Here is a 23,462-nt window from a genome sequence, read left to right as displayed (position 1 = left end):
TTGGAATAGCCAGGACAATTTTTAATATAACTCCGACTGGATTCGTCTGAAAGAAGAAAGTCATATCCACCTAGGATGCCTCGGGGGTGAGTAAAACGCACTACTTTTCATTTTTGTGTGAACTAACCCTTTAATGCTGCTTGAGGGGGTTCATTTCAATATCATAAAAGAGTAATACATTTTAGTCAGTACCTCAAAAACCTCAAAACATCTGTATGAAATAAAGCAGCTGTAACATGTTTACATTATCCAATCATGTTTATGCTTACTATAAATACAGTCAAATTAAATCAGATGTTTAAACATGACAATCATGACAATTAAACATCCACTTGAATTATATGACAGGAGACTTTTGTTTTGATCGGTTTTGGTTTTTATTTTGTTCATTACTCATATAGAAAAATGAAAGATAATGTTGACACATTCATAAAATCTTACCACAGTCTTTCCAGTTTACAGCGAGGATCCTTCAATCCATCAGAGAGCAGCTTCACTCCTGAGTCTCCGACATCATTTCTAGTCAGATCTAGTTCTCTCAGCTGTGAGGGGTTTGATCTCAGAGCTGAAGCCAGAGCAGCACAACCTTCATCTGTGACTCCACAATAACTCAACCTGTACAGAACAATGACACTCTTCAGTCTCTCAGTTCATGATCTACAGCTCAGGTAAGCAAGCAGAAGCCAATGCTTATTACACCACCACTCACAATTTCGACATTTCACCAACAGCTTCTTTAAATAATTTATTCAACAATTTTTAAGAATAAAACCTTACTTTCAGTAATATAATTTTTGTATATTAAATATAAATATATAATACGTATTTATTCTTTGATTCACCGACAATATGCACACATTTATGAGGAAAATTAATAAAGGATCTACATTTCTTGGAAGTTTGTTCTCTCTGACAATGTTAATAGGTTATTAATGTTACTATACAAATGACTATGTTTCTACGGGACTGAACAATAAATACATTTTAAAAAATTTGTTTTATTGTGTCCAATAAAAGGAAACAGGCAAACACTTGTATTTATGCATTGAAACAGTTGTTTTGTTTTATGAATAAATGCTTGACAAAACAAAACACTTAAATTAAAACACAATATTAAACATTTAAGGTAATGAAGGGATTGTACGTAAACCCATAAAGCCTACAAAATTCTTTGAAATGCTTACATACTTTCAGTAAATATATACATTTGTGTTTGATCTTACAAGCTCTTTCCATATCTCTCCAGTCAATGTTGCCCTGCCTCAAGTTACAAAAAAAAGGGATGTACACCGCCATGTAAAATGGAATCTAGTGAAGTCACTGTGCACTTTTGCTAGTGCCACAATGTCATAATTTTTGTCATGAACAACCAAGAGAACTTGCAGACAAGGCGACTAAGTTTGATGAGGCTTAGGATTCGTTGAAGACTGACACACTAACATGCCACAAAAAGTTTGGAAAGAATTTAAAAAAATGTTAGAACCCTTTCCTCTCCAGTTTGTTTTGGTTTTAATTTTTGTTCATACTGACCATAGGAGGATGTTGAGACATTCATTCAATCTTACCACAGTGTTTCCAGTTTACAGTGAGGATCCTTCAGTCCAGCAGAGAGCAGATTTATTCCTGATGCTTGAAGATTACTTCCAGTCAGATTTAGTTCTCTCAGGTGTGAGGAGATTGATCTCAGAACTGAAGCCAGAGCAACAAAACCTTCATCTGTGATGCCACACCACCTCAGCCTATAAGGAACAATGACACTCTTCAGTCTCTTAGTTCAGGATCTACAGCTCAGATAAGCAGAAACTTCACAATCAGAAAGAGAGACTTACTCCAAGACACGATTAACATGATTTAACTATTTAAAAATATTATGTGTGTGTATGTGTGTGATTCTCAGAGAGATGATTTACCCCAGTTTCTCCAGTTTACAGTGAGGATCCTTCAGTAGATCAGAGATCAGATTCAGTCCTGATGCTCCTAGTTTATTTCCAGACAGATTCAGTTCTCTCAGGTGTGAGGGGTTTGATCTCAGAGCTGAAGCCAGATCGGCACAACCTTCATCTGTGACACCACAATAACTCAACCTGGAGAAAACAATGACATTTCTTCAGTCTCTCAGTTCTGGATCTACAGCTCAGGTAAGCAGGAACTTTACAATCAGAAAAAAGAGACTTAATCTAGCACAGTGGGTTGTTAGGGTTAGGCAGTGGTCTGTCTACTCTGTTCATCATGTGTACAACTACATCATGTGCTATTTTGCATCAGTTATCAGTTTAATTAAAAATGAAATCAAAGGAGTAATGCAATTGCAATATAATATTGTTGCCAGAATGTTTTTGTGCACTGCAACTGATTACTAAACACGTAGGTTTTTTAAACATTTTCAACTCAAGTAAATCTCTCGTCGACAAAATAACTCATTTAGTGAGAAGCTGTGTAGTAAGTGATACAACTGTATTATCCATTAAATGGTCCCGTCTTGCTTGAGCTTGTTCGCTAGCCTTGGTTTGGTTGCTAGCTGGCATTGAGTTTTGTAATGAAATATTTAAACTCAAATCAATAATTTGTCTCCAATTATTTACTTATGTGGCAAGTAGGACTATAATAAGCAGGATAACATACAACCCAATGGTTCTTATCACAAATAGACCTGATCAGGACCCAACACAAAGCAGAGGGTTCTGAAGTAAAAACTGTCAAAATTTTGGAAAGAATCTAATGAAGATTAAACAAACTCTAAAATTACATAATCATGACATTTTTTAAATTGTATTTGGTTTTTGATTATTTTGTTCATTATTGACCTTTATACCAATTTACCACAGTGTTTCCAGTTTACAGTGAGAATCCTTCAGTCCATCAGAGAGCAGATTCAGTCCTGATGCTCTTAGTTTGTTTCCAGACAGATTCAGTTCTCTCAGGTATGAGGGGTTTGATCTCAGAGCTGAAGCCAAAGCAACACAACCTTCATCTGTGACACCACACTTACACAACCTGTAGAGATTAAAGATGCATGGTGAACTGATACTAACTGCAATTATAAAATAAAATGTGTAAACTACAGATTTATAGAGGCAATACAACATTCACATAAACATTATTACATGGCAAACAGTCCTAAACACACAGCATCAATATACAAAAAATACACTGTTAAAGACACTGTTGCTGCCCATTTTGATCCCTGTGTGGATTATTTGACCACAGGCAGCAGCTTCTAAAGAACTTCATTTTTTCTTCCTATTTTGTGCTCCAATAAACTAATTTACTTAAATAAAAAAAAAACATTTTCTGTTCTGATGTGTGATGTTTTGTTATTTGTCTGTACGCTGTAAAAAATAAGTGGCTTTCTCTTTTACCACCTGCATTATTATGGTGGTTGTCAGTATGTTAAAGGTACAAAACAGATTTTAATAGCAGTGTGCATTGTTGAATTTACTGGTTTACATTCAAATTTTCTTGTTTGTAAATTACAGTTTTATACTGTAAAATTTACAGTTTTTGGCCGTAAATGTGTTTACAGTTTTTCTGTATTTTTTACAAAATTATTCTGGCAACCACAGCTGCCAAAATTATTTTGTAAAAACTACAGAATTTTTTTACAGTGTAGGCACGAGGCTGCTGTTAATCAAATTTGTGCAGATATTCAGACCAACAGCACAATTGTGAGTCTGATACAACAGTTAAATAACATACATTAAAAATACAATATTGCCGGTTACTTTCTCTGTTTTTACTCCACTAATGAAAGTATTTTCAAAGCCACAACTAAATTATCCTCAGAGCAAAAGACAGTAGGTGTTTCGCTCCGGAATGAATGAGCACTTTTTTAAATGAATCTCATTAAAAACTATTTTTTTGATGTTGTAGGGCGCTCTGCATGTTTAATGGCCTCAACCTTACCAACTTGAGGGCATATGACTCCATGTCCCAGTTTAAAAAGTCCTTGTTTGTGCGGGTGAGTAGTAGTAATTCATCTGTTTTGTTTGCTAGGGAGAGGAGATTCGCCAGATGAATGCTCGGCAGCGGAGGCCTAAAACCATGCTGTCGTAATTCCACGAACGCACCAGCACGCTTCCCTCATTTGCATTGCTTGGAGCACTTGTATAGGATTGCAGCACATGACTAATGTAGCAGGTCTCAGTTTTGGCTATGGTTCACTTGTCTGGATGAATGGTAAGTCCAGCAGCCTTTATACTGGATAGCACTTCCTTGAGATGCTGCAGATGGTTCTGCCAAGTCTTAATATAGATGTTAATGTCATCCAAGTATGCGGCGACGGGCGAAATCCTCAGTGCCCCAGAGGATCTGATCAATCATCCTCTGAAAGGTGGCAGCGGCTCCACGAAGGAGGGACCCGGAAATGATAGTGTCCAAATGGAGTTTTGAAAGCTGTAAGTTCTTTGCTGTCTGGACTTAAGGGCTCTTGCAATGACTCCACTGCTGCCACTTCATGACCACAGACATTAAAGCAACAGGTCTGTAGTCATTTAGTCCTGTGATTTTTGGTTTCTTAGGTACAGGGATGATGGTGGAGCATTTGAAGCAGGATGGGACTTCACACAGCTCCAGTGATCTGTTGAAGATCAGTGTGAAGATGGATGACAGCTGGACAGCACAGGCTTTGAGGCAGGCTGGAGAGACACTGTGTGGGCCTTTGGTTTTCCTCATCTTCTGTTTCCTGAAGACTTTGCATACATCATCTTCACAGATCTGAAGTGCAGGCTGAGAAGCAGTAGAGGGGAGGGAGGTGTTGATGGCTGTGTTGTGAGACGGTCAGAGCGGGCGTGGGTGTGAGACCAGGCTTTTCAAACCTGCAGTAAAACTCATTCAAACACTTGGCTAAAAGTTTATTCTCCATAGTGCTGGGGGATGATGTCTTGTAGCTGGTGATGGCTTTCTGGTCCTTCCACTCTAATGTAGGGTAGTTGCTTGAAAACTTTTTTCAGCTTTTTAGAATAGTTTCTCATAGCCACTTTTATCTCCTTTTCAGTGTGTATTTGGGCTGTAGGCATCCTCTTTGGACTGGTGAAGCTGTTTGAGTTTTGCATTGAACCAAGTTTTGTCATTGTTAAATGTTAAATAAGTCCTAGTGGAAACACATGTCCTCACAGAAACTGATGTAGGATGTCACGGTGTCAGTGAGCTACAGAAATTAGTGGCTGCAGCCTCAAAAACACTCCATTCAGTGCAGTTGAAGCAGGCTTGTAAATCCCGCTCTGCTTCATTTGTCCATCTCTTTACAGTTCTTACTACTGGCTTAGCAGATTTACATTTCTGCTTGTAGGCTGGTAGAAGATGAACCAAACAGTGATCAGAGAGTCCCAGAGCCGCTCCCTGGGGGCCATGTGATGTGCTGTATGTATTTAGGCAGTTCTCGGGTGAGTTTAGCTTTATTAAAATCACAGAGAATGATAATGAAAGAGTCCGGGTAATGCTGCTGTGTGTGTGTGATCTGATCAGCCAGCTATTCTAGGGCCATGCTCACACACGCGTCAGGAGGAATGTATGCACTCACCAGAAAAAATGAGGAAAACTCCCGCGGCAAATAAAAAAGTTTACAGTTAATGAAGAGAGCTTCCAAATTTGGGCAGCACATCTTCTTTAAAACTGTCGCGGCTGTACACCAGCCATCGTTGATATAAAAACATCATCTTGTTTTCCCCGAAGACTCAGTGACTCAATCCGCTCTGAACAGCCGGAAACCTGTTAGATGAAGTGCGCTGTCTGGGTTGGCTCCGTTCAACCCTGTTTCCGTGAAGCAAAGGGCAGCAGCGTTTAAAAAGTCCTTGTTTGTGCGGGTGAGGAGTAGTAGTTTGCTCGTTTTATTTACTAGGGAGAGGAGATTCGCCAGATGAATGCTCAGCAGTGGAGTCCTAACACCATGCTGTTGGAATTTCACGAGCGCACCAGCACGCTTCTCTCATTTGCGTCGCTTGGAGCGCTTTTACAGGATCACAGCTCCTCCGACTAGAATGTGGAGTAAAACGTCAGATTGTTCAAAAGTCGGCAAAAAGTTATTTGGTGTGCTATTTCTGATGTCTAGGAGTTTGTCCCTATAGTAAAGCTGATTGGAAAAAAATCTACTTTAAACAGGACAAACAAAAATAGTAAAAGTACCAAGGAGCTACATACCGAGGCAGCCATCTGCAATGCCATCTTGATCATCAAATTTATACACTGTATAAATGAACTGGAATTTTAACTATACAGATTTGGAAAATGACTCTTGTGTGTAATGTGGTTATTTCTATTAATAATTAGGAGATATAAGATTATCCTTACAGCAGAAAACTGCTGCTAACTTGTATTGATACACACATTAAGCACATAACTATAGACTCTATATAGAAGATGTAATGCATAAAAACCATGTTAACACGGCATTTGTGTATATGCGTGTGTGATATGGATGTATGCACTCAGTCCATGTATAGTCACAGGCTCACACCGTCTATGTGGACAAAACTGTTGTATCTCAAATTAGTTTATGTTTGCTCATGGAAAGGAGGATCTTGAGACATTTTATACAAACTTACCTCAGTATTTTCAGTTCACAAAGAGGATCCTGCAGTAGATCAGAAAGCTGCTTGACTCCAAAAACTCCCATTTCATTTCCAGACAGATCCAAGTGTTTTAGGTGTGAGGGGTTTGATCTCAGAGCTGAAGCCAGAGCAGCACAGCCTTCATCTGTGACACCACAATGATTCAACCTGTACAGAACAATGACACTCTTCAGTCTCTTAGTTCAGGATCTACAGATCAGATTAGCAGAAACTTCACAATCAGAGAGAGAGACTTAATCCACAACACGATTAATAGGTCCAGTCTAAGATTCAGACCAGCTTCTACACGGTGCTTGAAGAGATTCATTTCAGTATCATAATGTAAGGATCTTTTGTTTTACTCCAAAATCATCAACACATCTGTATCAAATGAAAGCAGTTGTCATAACTTCACATCATCTATATATTGTTGTAATGATATAAATCTTGTTGCTCAAACAGTAGAGCACGGCACAAGCAACACCAATATCATTGGTTCAATTCCCAAGGAATGCAAAAAACAATAAAATGTTTACCCTGAATGCAATGCAAGTCACCTTGGATAAAAACATCTGCTAGATGCATGCATGAAAATGTAATTAAAATGATGTCAGACACTTTTTATAACACAATTATTCTAGTTAAGTTTAAGGAAACATTCTCTTCAGTTATCTGAAGGTGTTTTTTTTTTTGTACTCGATATTCACAGTGCGATGAGAATGAAGGAGGATTTTGTAATTTTATACACTCTTACATCAGTTTCTCCAGTCTACAATTAACATCTTTTAGTCCAGCAGAAAGCAGATTAATTCCTGTGTCTCCTATGTTATTATAGTTCAGATCCAATTTTCTGAGGTGTGAGGGGTTTGATCTCAGAGCTGAAGCCAGAGCAGCACAACCTTCATCTGTGAAGCCACAATCCCTCAACCTGTAGAAAACAATGACACTCTTCACACTCTCAGTTCTGGTATAAAATATATATGACATATATGAATTGATCATTTTGTTGCTTTGGTAAGAAAGCACATGCTAAAATCATAAATGTGATCGTGTTTTGTCAGTGTAGTGATTGCTGTCATTGTAACTTACTGAACTGATCTGGATTCTTTAACCACAGGCAGCAGCTTCTGAAGAACGTCATCTGCTGTATTGTGTGCTCCAATAAACTGGTTTAGATCAAAAACATCCATCTTCTGCTCTGATGTCAGCAACACATAAACCAGGTCTGAAGGATCAGGAAGTGTGTGTACATTTGAGTGAGAGTCTTGGGAATCTCTCCACTCTCTGCTTGACTCAACATCGTCTCTAGAACAGTGGCGGAGATCCAGCAGAACACTGGGATGTGGCACATGATGTGGAGGCTCCTTGAAGACTTCAGGTGTCTGAAGATTGTATCGGCCAGACTCTGATCTCTGATTCTCTTCCTGAAATATTCCTCTTTCTGTGGAAGAGGGAAGCAGGTTCCCCACAATGAGGTTCATCAGCAGCACATCCACTGAGGCTGATTCACTTACATCACACAACCTCACATCGCTCTGAAAATCCAGAGACAGACGACTCTCATCCAGAGCATCAAAGATGAACAACACTTTATATTCATCACTGGATATTTCTATTTCTTTAGTTTCAGGGAAAAAGACATGAAGAAGATCTGAAAGACTGAGTGTTTTGTCCTTCATCAAGTTGAGCTCTCTGAAAGGAAGTGGAAACATGAGCTGGACGTCCTGATCCTCTTTCCCTTCAGCCCAGTCCACAATGAACTTCTGTACAGAGACTGTTTTTCCAATGCCAGCGACTCCCTTTGTCAGCACAGTTCTGATGGGTTTTTCTTGTCCAGGTAAAGGTCTAAAGATCTCATTGCATTTGATTGGTTTGTCCTCTGTTGCTGCTCTACTGGATTGTGTCTCAGTCTGTCTCACCTCATGCTCATTACTGATCTCTCCATTTTCCCTCTCTGTGATGTAGAGCTCTGTGTAGATCTCATTCAGGAGTGTTGGGTTTCCTTGCTTTGCTGTTCCTTCATACAGGCACTGAAATTTCTTCAGCAGAATTAATTTTAATGTGCTTTCGACCAGCTGAGGGGCCATGACTGAAAGATTAAAATAACAGGTCACAACATAAAGTAAAGAGGTTAAAGTGTTAGTGAAATAAATTAAGCTTATGAATCAAATATTTAGGCAAAATCACACATGCAACAGTGCTGCTGGTCTAAATATGGCATGGCTGTTATTTGGCCCTTTAAACAAGCTGTGTTTATAATCAGATCAACAGCACAATTGAGAATATGAATTTGGGTGAGTCTGTGTAGACAGAAATATTGTACCTCAGATAAGTTGTGTTTTACCTGCATCCTGAAGAAAAATCTCCACCACTGAATGTTTCTGTGTCCTCCATGATTCATTCAGTCTTCATGAAGCTGCACAGGTGCTTCTGTTTTTGCCTAATCTGCTCAGTATAGTTATTTATAGGTTACAGAACAATACACAAAAAAAGTAATGGGAAGAAATTAGCATTAGTCATTTCTTTACACTCTCTATTTTCACTAAATATGTTTTTGATAAACACTTACTGCAACATTACAGACATTTACAGAACATGACAATACTTCCCTATCTGCCTGTCTGTCCAACAAAGGTCTATTAAGATATAAGATCACGTTGTTTCATTAAGTACTTTATGTTAAAGGTAGCCTAGTATTTTATAGTTTACACCAATGAGGAAGTCACTTTATTCACCTCGCCTGACTCACCAGATCGAAATAGTCACATGTTCTCAGTTTTCATGGTTTCCCAGTAAGTACAAGCAACTAAACACTATTTGACACACTTATGCTCAGTTTTTTTCCAAATTAAGCATTCTTAAGAGCTCAGGAGTAAAATGGTACAGGTAAAAGACTACTTGTGCTCCTGGCCATAAATTTAGGTGGGGCAGATTCTGAGTTGAAGCACTAGTTTATGATTAACCGCTTGTAAATTTATATTCTAAACACTGAACACATGTAGTCTCACCTTTGGCAAATATCTTGCATAACTCGGTGCGAGAGTTTATTGCCAAGCTCTAAGTACACACACACACACACACAAAAATAATGTTTAATCTTAATGCATGCTTTAATGTGGTGTATGGTACAGGCTATTTATTGCTTCTGAATTATTTTGATTTAGACTTAGGAGCGGAGAAGGAATTCTAGAGAGAGAGAAAAGCCATGTTGAATCTCAGAACAAACAAAAAACACAACAGGAAGTCTTGGATTTATACTTTCACTTTCAATATGGCAGCAAGGTTACCGATCCTGTTTCAAGAGAAATATCCAGCGCATATCTTATAGTTCATACACAGTTTGTTCATGAGAATGACTATACCTCATTAGTTTTGATCAGTAATTTAAATATATAGATGTCAAAAGTGTACAATTCTGTGTAGCAAAGAATAATTTTATAAAAGACAAGTTTGAGGTGCGGTTATTTGGGTGATGAAGGCTTTATGGGCATTTAAACACAGGAATATTAATTATGCAGCAAGATCATCTTTTTGATTCAGAAATCAGTAGCAATGTATTTGCTCATTTCATTTTCAATTCAAACAATTACATTTTAATAATACTGTTACAATTAGAAATTATTTACAATGTACTATTTACAACATAAAATATTTCATTTCAGTACCACTGGATTGAATTTTCAACATGAAACAAGATTCTCATTGCACAGTGATTTGAGGGAGCCATCAGTCAAGTTATTTAGGCAATAACATGACATTTTTAATGTAGTAAATTCACACATTTGCCACTGTTTGAAAGATCAAACTACTCAAATTTTGAACTGACAATATGAGCTGTTATTCACATGATTCATGTAATTAATTTGATTAGACAAGAAGCATTTTTCCATTTAGCATTTTCAACATATCAGGCATACAAATAAGATTGAAACTGAATATTTACAAAATCTATATCATTTGCAGACAGCTTAAATTGATTACAAACTAATTATTATTCTAGTTATTTTACAGTTCTTCCTTTATTTAATTCCTCTAAATAAAAAGACATGCCGTGGTGAAAATGGTGGTATTCCATCCTGTGGTTATTGATCATGAAACCACTTGACATGAAGCAGTAATACTGTATTCCACCATCTGATCTTTAAAGAGCTTCATGGGTAAAGATGGCAACTAGATTACAGTTAAACAGCCTTCAGGTCTGTTATCAGAACTGTGTGCAGCATACATACTTTCATTTAGATTTGGCACAGGAGGTTTTAGGTCCAAATGGATTCACCATTTAGTGTCAAATCGAGTCAGATCCTAAGGATGCTTCTATAGGTACAAAAATACAGTTTCGTGTGGAATACGATATGAATATGGTACTGCATGGGTAACATGCAGGCTGAAACTCAAGTATTTTTGGTTTCTTAATTAAATAGAAAATAGCTTATCTAACGTAATATTTATCACACATAAAAAAAGAAGAAAAAATGGGATTTGTAATTAATATGAAAACATTCTGTTAGTGGAAACTGTCTAACATGTGACCCGTTTTAATGGACATGACCTGTTGACCTCAAACCATTTCATCAATGCACCTGGAAGAACCGGAAGATGAGCCGTTTTCCACTGTCTGTTAGTGATGTTAAAAAGCACCAACTCAAAAAGCTCAGTTGTCAAAGTTATCAACACTTAAAAGACAGAGTACTAAACAGAATCCACAATCAAAATCCAACTGTAAACACACGAAAGACACATCAGTTAAAAAGCCAAGGATAAAAGATAAGGTTTATAAAAGAAATGTAAAAATTCAACGAAAGTGCCAATCTGATCTCTCTATAACTGTGGCCCTACCACAGAGAAAGCTTGGTCCCCTCCTAGTTTCAGTTTAGAGTGAGGGACTACTGTATATAAGAAGGTTCTGACCGCTCAATCTTAAGACTTCTCTGGGGAAAATAAAGACGCAGCAAATCAGCTAAATAGTTGGGAACTTGGTTATGTAGGGACTTGTACACAAAAAAGAGAATTTAAAATCAATTCTAAATTGGATAGGCCCAATGAAGAGCCCTCAGAAAAGTAGTGATGTGATTGCTTTCATGGCTTTTGTGTAGAAATTTGGCAGCACCATTTTGGACCAGTAGGAGGCGAACAATTAGTGATTTAGAAATACTGCAATATAAAGAGCTGCAGTCACCGAAATGAAAAGTAATGAATGCATGGTCCGGCATCTCTTTTATTTGGCTAGAAAGTTTTACATGTTTGACAGTAGATGGAGTTGGGGGAAAAATATTTCAATATCTTTCTGTGAATTATGATTTAATTCACTAAAGTACTGTATCTGTGATGCCCAAATCAGCCTCTTGAGGTTTGTCAAAGTGCATGTTGGAATCACTATGAGGGGTATCAAAAGAGGACAGGAGAACGTCAAGAACGTTTACCAGTTGACCTGAAGGATGATAGATGACAACAAAATGATATTCATGGCGTGATATTCAACAGATGTGTTAGTTCAGACTGACTTACCTTCTTTGTGGAGGATGTCAATGATTGTCTTCTGGACCATTGCCAAGTCAGCAGTCTTCCCCATTATAGTGGTTTCAAAGAACAAGAGATACCCGGAATTTATACTGTAGGTATTGTCATTTAATGAAACTCTAATGTAAATATTCTAATATTTTGAGATACTGGATTCTTGACTTTCATGAACTGTATGCTCTAATCATCAAAATTAAAACAAAAAAAAAAAACTTTTGAAATGTTTTACTTTACATGCAATGAATCTAGAATATATGAAAGTAACAGCTGTTCTTGCGTCCAGTTTGGTTTTCTTTTACGTTTACATGCCTTACCATCAGCCATGATTATTCTACTCTGTTAATTAAAAGGCTGTTTATATGCATATCCGCTAATTGTTTACAATGAGCACACAAGTAAGAGGCTGACAATTAACTGAACATATACTTGTTTAATTAGTGACAATTAGCCTGCATTTTTAAATCTTTATTTGAAAGTGCATTTTTTTTTTTTTTTTACTTTATTTGAATAAGGCAACATAATATCGCACTCTACAGTATTTATCTGAATAAATCTCTGACAGACTATCAGCCAATCACTGTGTGCATAGTTAATAAGCATGCTGACATCATCCATATCAACGAGGTCAACCCCGCCTCCTTTCTCTGAGCTTAAGACTTCTCTCTATTCCTTAGTAAAAGTTTGTCTCAGCAGCTTTGTGAATAGGTTTCAAGACAAAACGTAGCTGAAAACTTGTACCTCTATTTAGGAGAACTCTTAGTGGTAAGATAAAATGTTTTGTGAATATGGGCCCAGATCTCATCATCTTCCAGACTGTCTGGAATGACATGAAGAATCAGGAAAAAAACAGACTAAATCCCGAAGAACTGTGGCAACGTCTCCGAGATGCTTCAAGAAACCTACCTGCAAATCAACATGAAAAACTATGCGCAAGTGCACCTAGGACAACAGGTGTTTAAAAAGTAAAGGGTGGTCACACCAAATGTTGATTTAATTTCATTAATAGAAGTTAATTGATAAATAAAATCTATTTATGGCATTATTTTTGAAAGCATCCTCACTTTACAGCATTTTTACACAAGTGCCTAACTTTTTACAGTGCTGGATTATTACAATTAATGGCTAAAATAATGTTTGGAAATGTAAATTTATATTTCCTGCTAAAACACTACAGAAATAACTGGATTAAAACCATTTTTGTTGGTGAAAATACTAGTGGCCTAAGACTTTTACATAGTTGTGTACACACATATTCACACAATATAAATAAATATTATGCAAACAGAATAATGGTCATACAGAAACAAAGTAGAAAATGACAAATTTTTACATTCTAGAGCCCTTAGAATTTATTTATATATAAATTATCATTTTTATTATCTGTTATAGCACCTGTTACATACACAGCAGCACATTAGAAAAAAAAAATTAACAGCATTTATCAAAAACATTCACAACTGGTTCATCTATTTTAAATATAATTTCAAAAATCTAAGCGTACAGACAATATCTTTGATTAGGTCCATGTTCCTCCTTTACTCACATTCTGTCAGTCATCGTCCTCTACATTCATGTCTTTTCTACACAACTCTTACTTTGGTTAAAAACAGTTTAACAGAAAGTCCTGTTGTGGTTATGGGTCATGAAACCACTGATATGTTACCCTAACCTATGAAGCAGTAATACTGCAGTCCACCATCTGATCTCTAAAGAGCTCCATGTGTAAAGATGGCAGCTAGATTACTGATAAACAGTCTTCAGGTTCGTTAACAGAACTGTGCAAAGTATATGCATGATTTCATTTAGATTTGGCACTGCAGGTTTTAGTCCATATTGGTCTCAGATGATGATGGATTTATCATCTAGCGTCAAAGAGAGTCAGATCCTGGAGAAAAACATTAGCTGAGCCCTTCTCTGCTGGTCTTCTTTACTGGAAATATCTGCAGATAGAAAAAAAAGTATATTTTTTTTGTGTTTGTAATTATTGGTTACTGGTGACACCACTCTATTTGTGGAAAGTGTCTAACATCTGACCTGTTTTAATGTTAATCTGTAGGATGTTCTGGACACGACCTGTTGACCTCAAACCATTCATCAATACACCTGGAGGAGCAGAAGACGAGATGATTTCCACAGACGACAGCAGGTATGTGTGCGTGTGTGTGACTGTGAAAGTGAATGTTTCTCAAACCCTTTGTGGTAGACACAGAGACAGGGCAGTCGAGCGATGGTGTCCCCCTGAAGCATGTCATCCAGACATATCGAACACTCGCCAGAGTCCCGGGACAAAACATCATCTACAGAAAGACAAAACATCACATCACTATCAGCATCAGAGAAGCTCAGAGCAGCAGGAGTCAGATGATGACACATGGGGGCGCTGCTATACAACAAAACAAATCAGCATTGAAATAAACAGTGGAGGAAAGAAATACATTTGCAGGTCCAACATGAAATAAATTAAAGTTTTTTGTTATTTCAGATATTTTTAAGTAGCTTTAATTCTGTTTGAGAGTTCAGGATTGCAGGAACAGTAAGTGATCTAACTGGACAGAAAGAGAGTGATCTGCGGTCAATGTGTGATAGTGAAGGTTGCTCTTACCGTTATAATGGAGTCTGGGTTTGGAGAAACACATGAGCAAATGAACATCTATTTCATCTGAACAGACCAACTTTGAGCAGACGGGACAGTCAAATTCAGCTGAAACAAACAGAAGAGACAAAAATCAGGGATGCACTGAATGTTCGGCAACCGAAATTATTCGGCCGAAAATAAGCGAAAAGGCCGAATAATATGTAGGCCTACCTACACGCACTAATAAACAATTAGGGAACAATTGGGAAGTCGTGGCCTAATGGTTAGAGAGTCGGACTCATAACCCAAAGGTTGCGGGTTCGAGTCTCGTACCGGCAGGGATTGTAGGTGGGGGAAGTGAATGTACAGCGCTCTCTTCCACCTTCAATACCACGACTGAGGTGCCCTTGAGCGAACCACCAACTGCTCCCCGGGCGCCGCAGCATAAATGCCCACTGTTCCGGGTGTGTGTTCACGGTGTGTGTGTGTTCACTGCTGTGTGTGTGCACTTTGGATGGGATAAATGCAGAGCACTAATTCCTAGTATGGGTCACCATACTTGGCCACATGTCACTTCACTAATGCAGCAAACATGTCGGCAGTGTGAATTAAAAACTCAAACGATTAGTAAATAAACTGCACAATTTTCTAATGCACGCACGAATTGCATATATTCTGACAACGCTGCACGAGCTCGCGGCGCCAGGCTTCAAAGTCCAAAGCGCGAGGAAAATCTGCGCTGAAACTGTGTTACTGTGTCAGTTGCTCAGTAACATTTTTGTGAATTGTTTTAAGGCATGTGACAATGTGATACGTGTGACAAACATCTTCCCAAATTCGTAATGAGAATCATTTATAAATCTGCATGCTGTTGTCAACAAAAATAAGCACTGAGATCTTCCTGCGGGTTTCTGCCAAAATAAACGCTGAGAAAAAGCAACAACTCCAACATTCATAAATGATATTATTGTAATTTTACTGTTGTTCTGTAAAATAAATTTAAAAAGACAAGAATAATAATAATTTCCCTACAACAGCTCTATTAATACATTTATTATAACATTCACATATACAACATTCAAATTGGGATCTGTAATATATTCTAATGTTTTAAAAGAATTCTCTTCTGCTCAGCAAGGCTGCCTTTATTTGTACAGTAAAAAATACATGCCTGATTAAAGTCTCAAAAATGGAAAAAAAACCAAATTATTTTACTAACTTATTAATTTTAAGTTAAACTGTGCTTTGTTGGCATAATGTAGAATGTTAAAAAATGTTCAGTGTTAAGTAAATATTTTTAAATTGTTGTTTTGTAATTGATTTTTTATTTGAAAAGCAGGACAAAACAGTAAAAGGCACATTTTGGCTATTTAATTTATGCAATGGTGAAAAAAAAAAAAAGCCAAAATAGGCCTACGTGGGGGAAAAATGCAAAAAAACGTGTTCGGTATTCGGCCCAGTGTTTCATTTTATTCGGCTTTGGCTTCGGCCAAGAATTTTCATTTCTGTGCATCCATAAAAATCATGTTTAAATATTTGTAAGATTTATTTTTCTTGTATTTATTATGTAGGTCACTTGAGCAATAATCGCACAGTTCCTGTCAGTAAACAGCAATTATAAGATTACAAGGCAATAAAAAAAGCAATCTTGGAAATTTTGTAATCTCATCTGTAAATCTATTTACTGTAATGTGCATTATCAGGTTATCAAAATATGAACAAAATCTAATGCATAAAATTCACGGCATGTGGCCATGCTGCACATAGCTGAATGATTATAAAGCTGAATTTGCCAACATGTCCGTTTCATTTCAAGTAAGGTTCATTATAAGGCTGTAAAGTTCTTTATGGTTACACAGAAACCTCTGTAGTAGGCCTGTCACGATAACAACTTTTTGTTGTGAGATATATTGCCCCAGAAACGTCACCAAAAATTATTGAGGTCATGTACATATATTGCGCGATAAGTCGATATATTGATTATTGCGACAGGCCTACTCTGTAGACTTTCAAAGGTCTGCTTGAATCAACATAACACATACAGGAAATAGAATTAATACCCTTTTACTCCTATACATGCATATATGTGACCCTGGACCTAGGCGGTATCGGTTTTTATCGATGGTACACCTTCTTCGATAACGATATTAAAAATGTTCGATATAGCGCACAATATAGGCACGTACTATGAGTGACGCAGACAGCACACACACTTATGTTTTTAAATGCAATCTGCGTGATGGGCGATTTGGCTCTTTGTATTAAGCAATGCATAAATACATGATACTATTTTGTTCATAATTGTTTATGCAATTTATGAAATTATATTTGATTTTAATGAGTTAATTTAGACGTAATGCACGTTTTTTTATAGACATATTTCCTTGCTTTGACAATTTAAATGTGCTGCATTATTTTGCTTTCATTTAAAAACTGCATGTTGTGTTCACTTGTGTTATCTTTTACTAATATTTAAATTTGTTTGATGATCTGAAACATTAAAGTGTGACAAACATGCAAAAAAATAAGATATCAGGAAGGGGGCCAACACTTTTTCACACCACTGTATTTAATCTGCATAAAACATTAGAAATTATATATTTGTTTAATTTTTATTTTGTGTGTGATTGTTAAAACAAAAAAATATTTGTTGTTTGTCTCGATAAATTGGGTTAATTTAAAAATACAGTGGTTAAATAAAAAAAAAAAAAGTCTATTGCTCTTTGTTTAAAAAAAGGTTATAAAAAATGTCAATAATTATCGATACCGAACGATACGAAACATTTCATCGTTGATACATTTTTTAGCTATATCGCCCAGCCCTACCTGGACCACAAAACCAGTCATAAGGGTAAATTTTTTTAAATTGAGATTTATACATCATCTGAACGCTGAATAAATAAGCTTTCCATTGATGTGTGGTTTGTTATGATAGGACAATATTTGGCTGAGATACAACTATTTGAAAAATCTAAATACTGAGAAAATAATCTTTAAAGTTGTCCAAATTAAGTTCTTAGCAATGCATATTACTAATCAAAAATTAAGTTTTGATATATTTACGGTAGGAAATTTACAAAATATCTTCATGGAACATGATCTTTACTTAATATCCTAATGATTTTTGGCATAAAAGAAACATTTATAATTTTGACCCATACAATGTATTTTCGGCTATTGCTACAAATATACCCCAGCGACGTAAGACTGCTTTTATGCTCCAGGGTCACATATTAGGCATTGAGCATTTTATCCAACAAGCTGAAAAAAATCACTGTAACAGATGGTTACATTTATTCTGTGCATTAAACACCCAATTTCCAAAATTATGCGTGATATGCAACAGAATACAATACTGAGCATTAAGCTGAAAGCATTAATTATAATTATTTTCTGATAGACAGTAAAAACTGAACACCAAACAAAAGTATGTTTACATCAAAATAAAGTACTTTTTGCACCGAGATCTTACTAGATAGTTTAACTGGTGTGTTGAACATGTTTCCTGTTCTTTGCACATTCACATTTAATAATAGAGAACACATTCTCAACTACCAATGCACTGACCCATCAATCACTAACTAGTTAAGCTGGGCAAATGTTATTAATGACACAGAGTATAAATGCTTGCAATTGCTTGGTTACACACACACAAACACCTGTAATTATCAGTGTCAGTTTGTACTGCCAAACATTAACAGGATGTAAAAAAAAAAAAAAAGGGTAGGTCAGCTGTGTATTGATGGGGAGGAGCCTTCGGACACATGGCAGTCTCTCCAGACTGATTACAGACATAAACGCTTTTACAGGAAGTCATTCTATAAGACAGAGCCTTGTGCGGTTATGTGTTTGTGGCCCAGTGGAATCAAAGGGAACTTTATCTGACAGGAGGTTAAAGGTCAAAGTGCTTGAGTTATGACGACAAAGGTTGCTTAAGCATCACTGCTAGCCCAACAAAAACAGTCTCATATTTCATATGGCATATACAAATAAGTCATTGCAAATCAGATCAGATCAGGGGCCAGATTCATGACAAATTAAGAATAAAGTTCTTTGTAACAGATATTTTCTTGTTAAGAATATTTTGCATTCCCAAGATCATTTAAGAATCTTCATATCTTTTTTCTTCTTCTAATGATTGCTCTAAAATAAATAAATAAACTTGTCTTGTCTTAAATTCCCCAAAGGTAAGATGTCTAATAAATATATTGGGTTGTTTGCTAAGGATGTGCATGAGTACTGATCAATGATTGGTCAGTTATTATTATGCATGAAGTGAGTTTTTACTAAATTCGGTAACAATTCTACAAAATCAATTCAAACAGGGACATCGTTTTTCATTTGTAAGTTTCAGTTAATAATTCATAATAACTGTCCATGTTTGGCAGCATTCATCACAAAATAACCATTTAAAATACAAGTCGCATTTAAAAAAAACAAACAACCTAAAGTGCTGAACTCCTGTCATGAAAAATGCAACAAAAATAGTGCATGTTTTTATAATTCTGAGGAATTGCTGTGGTGTTTTTATTGAGTTGATCAGCAAGTCTTCAGCAAGAACTGCCATACAATCAGATAAACACTAAAGCCTCTTATTTTCTTCTTAAGAAATACTCAACGTTTTATTTATATAGCACATGCTAAGTGCTGTACACAAAAATACTATAAGAGCATAAACATAGCAATGTGTAAAAAAAAAAAAAAAAAAATCTCACAAACACAGAAATAAAACTAATTTCACAACAAAAGTCCATCCCAATACATATTCATTTCAAAAGCCAAATCAAAAGCCAAAGCATATATTCAGACTTAATAAAAAAAAAAAAAAGTCCTAAAAAAGAACATTTAGGAACTGCACTTCGGGATATTCTCACAAACTTTTTAGAATTTATCTTACATTTTTTTACTTCTTTCTTAAGAAGACTTTCAGCCCCAAATTAGATATTTTCCACAGAATTTACTCAAATGCATAAAAATAATTAAGCTGATTATGCTAGTAGATTTTGAAGAGAATGCCGTTATGTTCATTGGTGAGCACCAATAATCTCAGATGGCCAAATATTGGCTGATTACAAGCATTAAAAACTGATACACTTCAGTTAATGCACATTCTGTTTGTGTTCTCTGTAACTTTGCTATTGTCCAAATTTTCATGTTTCGGAAAACCCTTTAAGCTCATGATGTGAACTCACAGCACCAAATATTATTGATGAAGAACACACTTATCTTACTGAACACACATGCCTCCTGCACTTCGACCTTCACACTCCAATTTGACCCAAATCATGTGCATTGACAGAATGCCCCTTCAGTCTTTGCTACCCTAGCTATAAGCACACCGTTTGATATCCATGAAAAGTATAAACACTATGACGCTTTCCAACACAATATTCTATTTGACTGTCCAATGGAAGAGGTATAGTGATAAGGAAACCATTATTTTTTCAAATTTGAAGTCATTACTTTTTTGTATTTCGGTTTGATGCTGCAATTTCAAAAGCAGAAAAATATTTTGAAGCTGCTTTTCTTTTTAAAATGACTTTATAGAAAAATAATAAAATAGCCATGCACTTTCAAAACCAGACTGTACCACAAATCAAAAAGCTGGCAATCAAACTTGCTCAGCTATTTCAAACATGACTCATAAAAGAGGATTTCAGCAGGAACTATGGCTCGTAAATGTCTTACTAACAAATACAATAACTGTCAAATATAAAGCAATGCATATGACTGACACAGACATTTTCTCACGTGTTCACACGTCTGTTCCCAAACAGCAAATGTCCCTCTCTGAATCTTATCAATCTGACCCACTATCAAGGATGATTTATTTAATACAACCTGTCACTATTGCTATACAATCAAATCTGGAACCAAACGCACACCATGTTTGATGTTTATTGCCACTCAAAGGTCACAAAATTACAACATTGCAGTTTGACCTTCAAGTTCTGGAAAGAGAGATCTTGCATGAAACAGACAACATATTAATTCATTATCATAATATCAGCTATTTCAACCCACATAAACACATCAGGAATGTTAAGGAGCCACATTTTCATGTTGCCCTATTCTTGGATAAGGAAGTCTCTGTGTTTATAGTTACCATAAAAATCCACAACAAAACAGTCAGCGTTCTGATCACAGGCCGTTCAGAACATGATGTGCAGAGAAACACACATATACCAATGATAAAACCATCAATGCATAAGCCATAAAACAACATTCAATCATGCATTTGAAATGAACCTACATCAAATAAAATACAATATGAACACATAACCTTATTATGATAAGCTCCTATAATGATCAAATAAGATATCAATATGATACATTAATGTACATGTTTTTAAGTACGATACTGTCATATAATCAAGTAACCATATAGAACCAGTGAGGTGGATTATAATAAAATCTTGACATATATGGAATTATTGGCATCATTATATAACCATACCATAATCATATGATTTCATCAATAATTAAATTATAAATTATATATGACCTAAATGACTGATAATTTACATAATAATATAACATAACACATGCATGAGCTTAATTATGACAAGGCATAATAAGATAATGCAACATATATACAGTCAACAAGATTCATTACTATAAATTATAATGCATATATCGATGATATTGTCTTAGAAAAAGATGAATAATCATGTAAGACCAATAAAATAAACTTATATATTTATGGTATATGAGCTTGTTGTGATCATATAAAAATGTTGTATAATCATTTACTTTTACTTTACTTTTTACTTTTAGTCATTTAGCAGACGCTTTTATCCAAAGCGACTTACAAATAAGAAAAAGTAATTAAAACTAAAAGCTAAAACTCTATAAATACTATATATATATATATAATATATGTACATATACAGTATAATACATTCAATATATATATATTATTTCATTTCCATTTTGTATGTTGAAGTACTGAAATAACTCAAATTAAATACAACTAAAACTGAATAAAAAGCCTATATAGACATAATAAAAAAATTATAAAATGACAACATTACTACAACTGTAACTAAAACTAAAATAGATAACTAATACAAATCAAAGTACATTAGTTTATCAGTAATCCTAAAAAAAATATTTTTAGACTAACATTTAAGACTAATAAGCAACATAATAACATAATATATTAATATTATTAAATTACTGCAATTATATGAACATATAATCATAAAATCACAATACATCAGATGAACTTGTGATTATGATAACGTCACAAAATAACTTACTTCAGCATATGAGGTCAACATGATATTATATATAGGCCTATATACAGTCAAATGCATTATAATATAATATTAATTGGCAGAAGTTTGCCCAGTGTCTTACCGCCCAGCAGGTGAGGGGTGAGGTGCGCAGGTAGTGACCCGATCAGCAGCGTTCTCTGCCCGTCTGTCTCATCTCTCCGGCCGCTGGTCGGGATGAACAGACCGGGTCTTTGCGACGAATACTGGACCCGTTCACCAATCTGTTCCGTCGAACCGCCCGCGTAATAGCGCAGAACCGCAGCTCGCCCGTCAGAGTTAGACAGATCGGAACCGGAGTAAGATCGGATCCGAACCCCCACGGATGGACTGCTCTGCTTCGGACCCATACTGTATATAATATTAGGATTAAAAAAAAAAAAAAACTCTAGGAACCTCAAACTGGACCAGATGCCCAAATTATATAGAGAATCAAAGACCGGTAAATGCAAAATGTTCACGAAACACGCATAAAAGCGAAAACCCAAACAACTTTGCACACTTCCCACAGCCGATGTGAGTAAACCCAGTCGAGCGCACCGACCGCAAACAAACTTAAACAGACGCCAAAGATCACATGAGCTACCGCTGCTTCTTCTTCTTCGGTTTTATGACGGGTAGCACCAATGTTAAGGTGCATTATCGCCACCTACTGTATTGGAGTGTGGACTAGAGTTTACCCTTTCATAATGAGAGGACAAAAAAAAAACCATTTAAAAAAAATCCCTCTAAATTATCTTAATCAGCTCTCTTAAGATACAAAAATAAACGGTGTAATCCATAAGTAAATATATTTTTATGCTTTAGGTTATCCACTCCCATCTTTCTAAGTTCATTCCTCGTTGCTTCTCGTTCGTTAAGGGTTAGTTCACCCAAAAATGAAAATTAGCCCATAAATTACTCTCCCTCAATGCATCCTAGATGAATACGACTTTCTTCTTTCAGACGAATCCAGTCGGAGTTATATAAAAAATTGTCTTTGATCTTTCAAGCTGTTTCATGGCAGTCAGCGGGTGTTGCAGTGCTTCAGTCCAAAAGAAGTGAAATAAAAAGCGCCCATCCATAAAAAAAGTGTCTCACACAGCTCCGGGCGCTGAACAAAGTCCTCCTGTAGCGAATCGATGCATTTTTGTAAGAAAAATATCTATATTCAAAACGTAATAATCACTTTAATGTAGCTTGCGCCAGCAGTTTTACACAGAAGCAGTTCCGGGGGGATGACGTATGAGGTCAAAACCAACGTTTGTTTACAGGATCAAAGGAAGCAAAGTTTCCTTACTTCAGCAAAGGAAAACCAGTCTCCTCTTGGCTTATATCGAAATCCTCTGACATTCTTCTTTACAAATCCTCGTTTTGTACTTCTAATTAGTGACGTTGTTTTGTTTTGATCTCTCCACTGCGTTTCCGCGTTCGTCACTTCTGAGCAGAGCATGCGCAAAACCGACCTCATATGTCATCAGCCCGGAACTGCTTCTGTTTACAACAGTGAGTGCAAGCTAGATTCAAGTGATTATTACGTTTTGAATATGGATATTTTTCTTACAAAAA

General features: G+C 36.1%; 1 protein-coding gene across 1 annotated transcript; it reads right to left on the bottom strand.

Moving 5' to 3' along the window:
• Nucleotides 1-13,407: 13,407 nt before the first annotated feature.
• Nucleotides 13,408-22,503, bottom strand: LOC107655104 (E3 ubiquitin-protein ligase ZNRF2-like). The gene is made up of 5 exons (XM_016442522.1): nt 22,000-22,503; nt 14,665-14,763; nt 14,254-14,359; nt 14,097-14,165; nt 13,408-14,002 (listed from the first exon to the last, which is right to left on the bottom strand). The coding sequence occupies exons 1-4, from the start codon at nt 22,262-22,264 to the stop codon at nt 14,108-14,110; spliced, it is 528 nt and encodes a 175-aa protein (XP_016298008.1). The 5' UTR covers nt 22,265-22,503; the 3' UTR covers nt 13,408-14,002; nt 14,097-14,107.
• Nucleotides 22,504-23,462: the final 959 nt, after the last annotated feature.

Source organism: Sinocyclocheilus anshuiensis, unplaced genomic scaffold (assembly GCF_001515605.1).
Source record: "Sinocyclocheilus anshuiensis isolate Anshui unplaced genomic scaffold, SAMN03320099.WGS_v1.1 scaffold515, whole genome shotgun sequence".
Classification (NCBI taxonomy): domain Eukaryota; kingdom Metazoa; phylum Chordata; class Actinopteri; order Cypriniformes; family Cyprinidae; genus Sinocyclocheilus; species Sinocyclocheilus anshuiensis.
The sequence above is the reverse complement of the archived record's forward strand: the minus strand, read 5'-3'. Positions and strand labels throughout refer to the sequence as shown.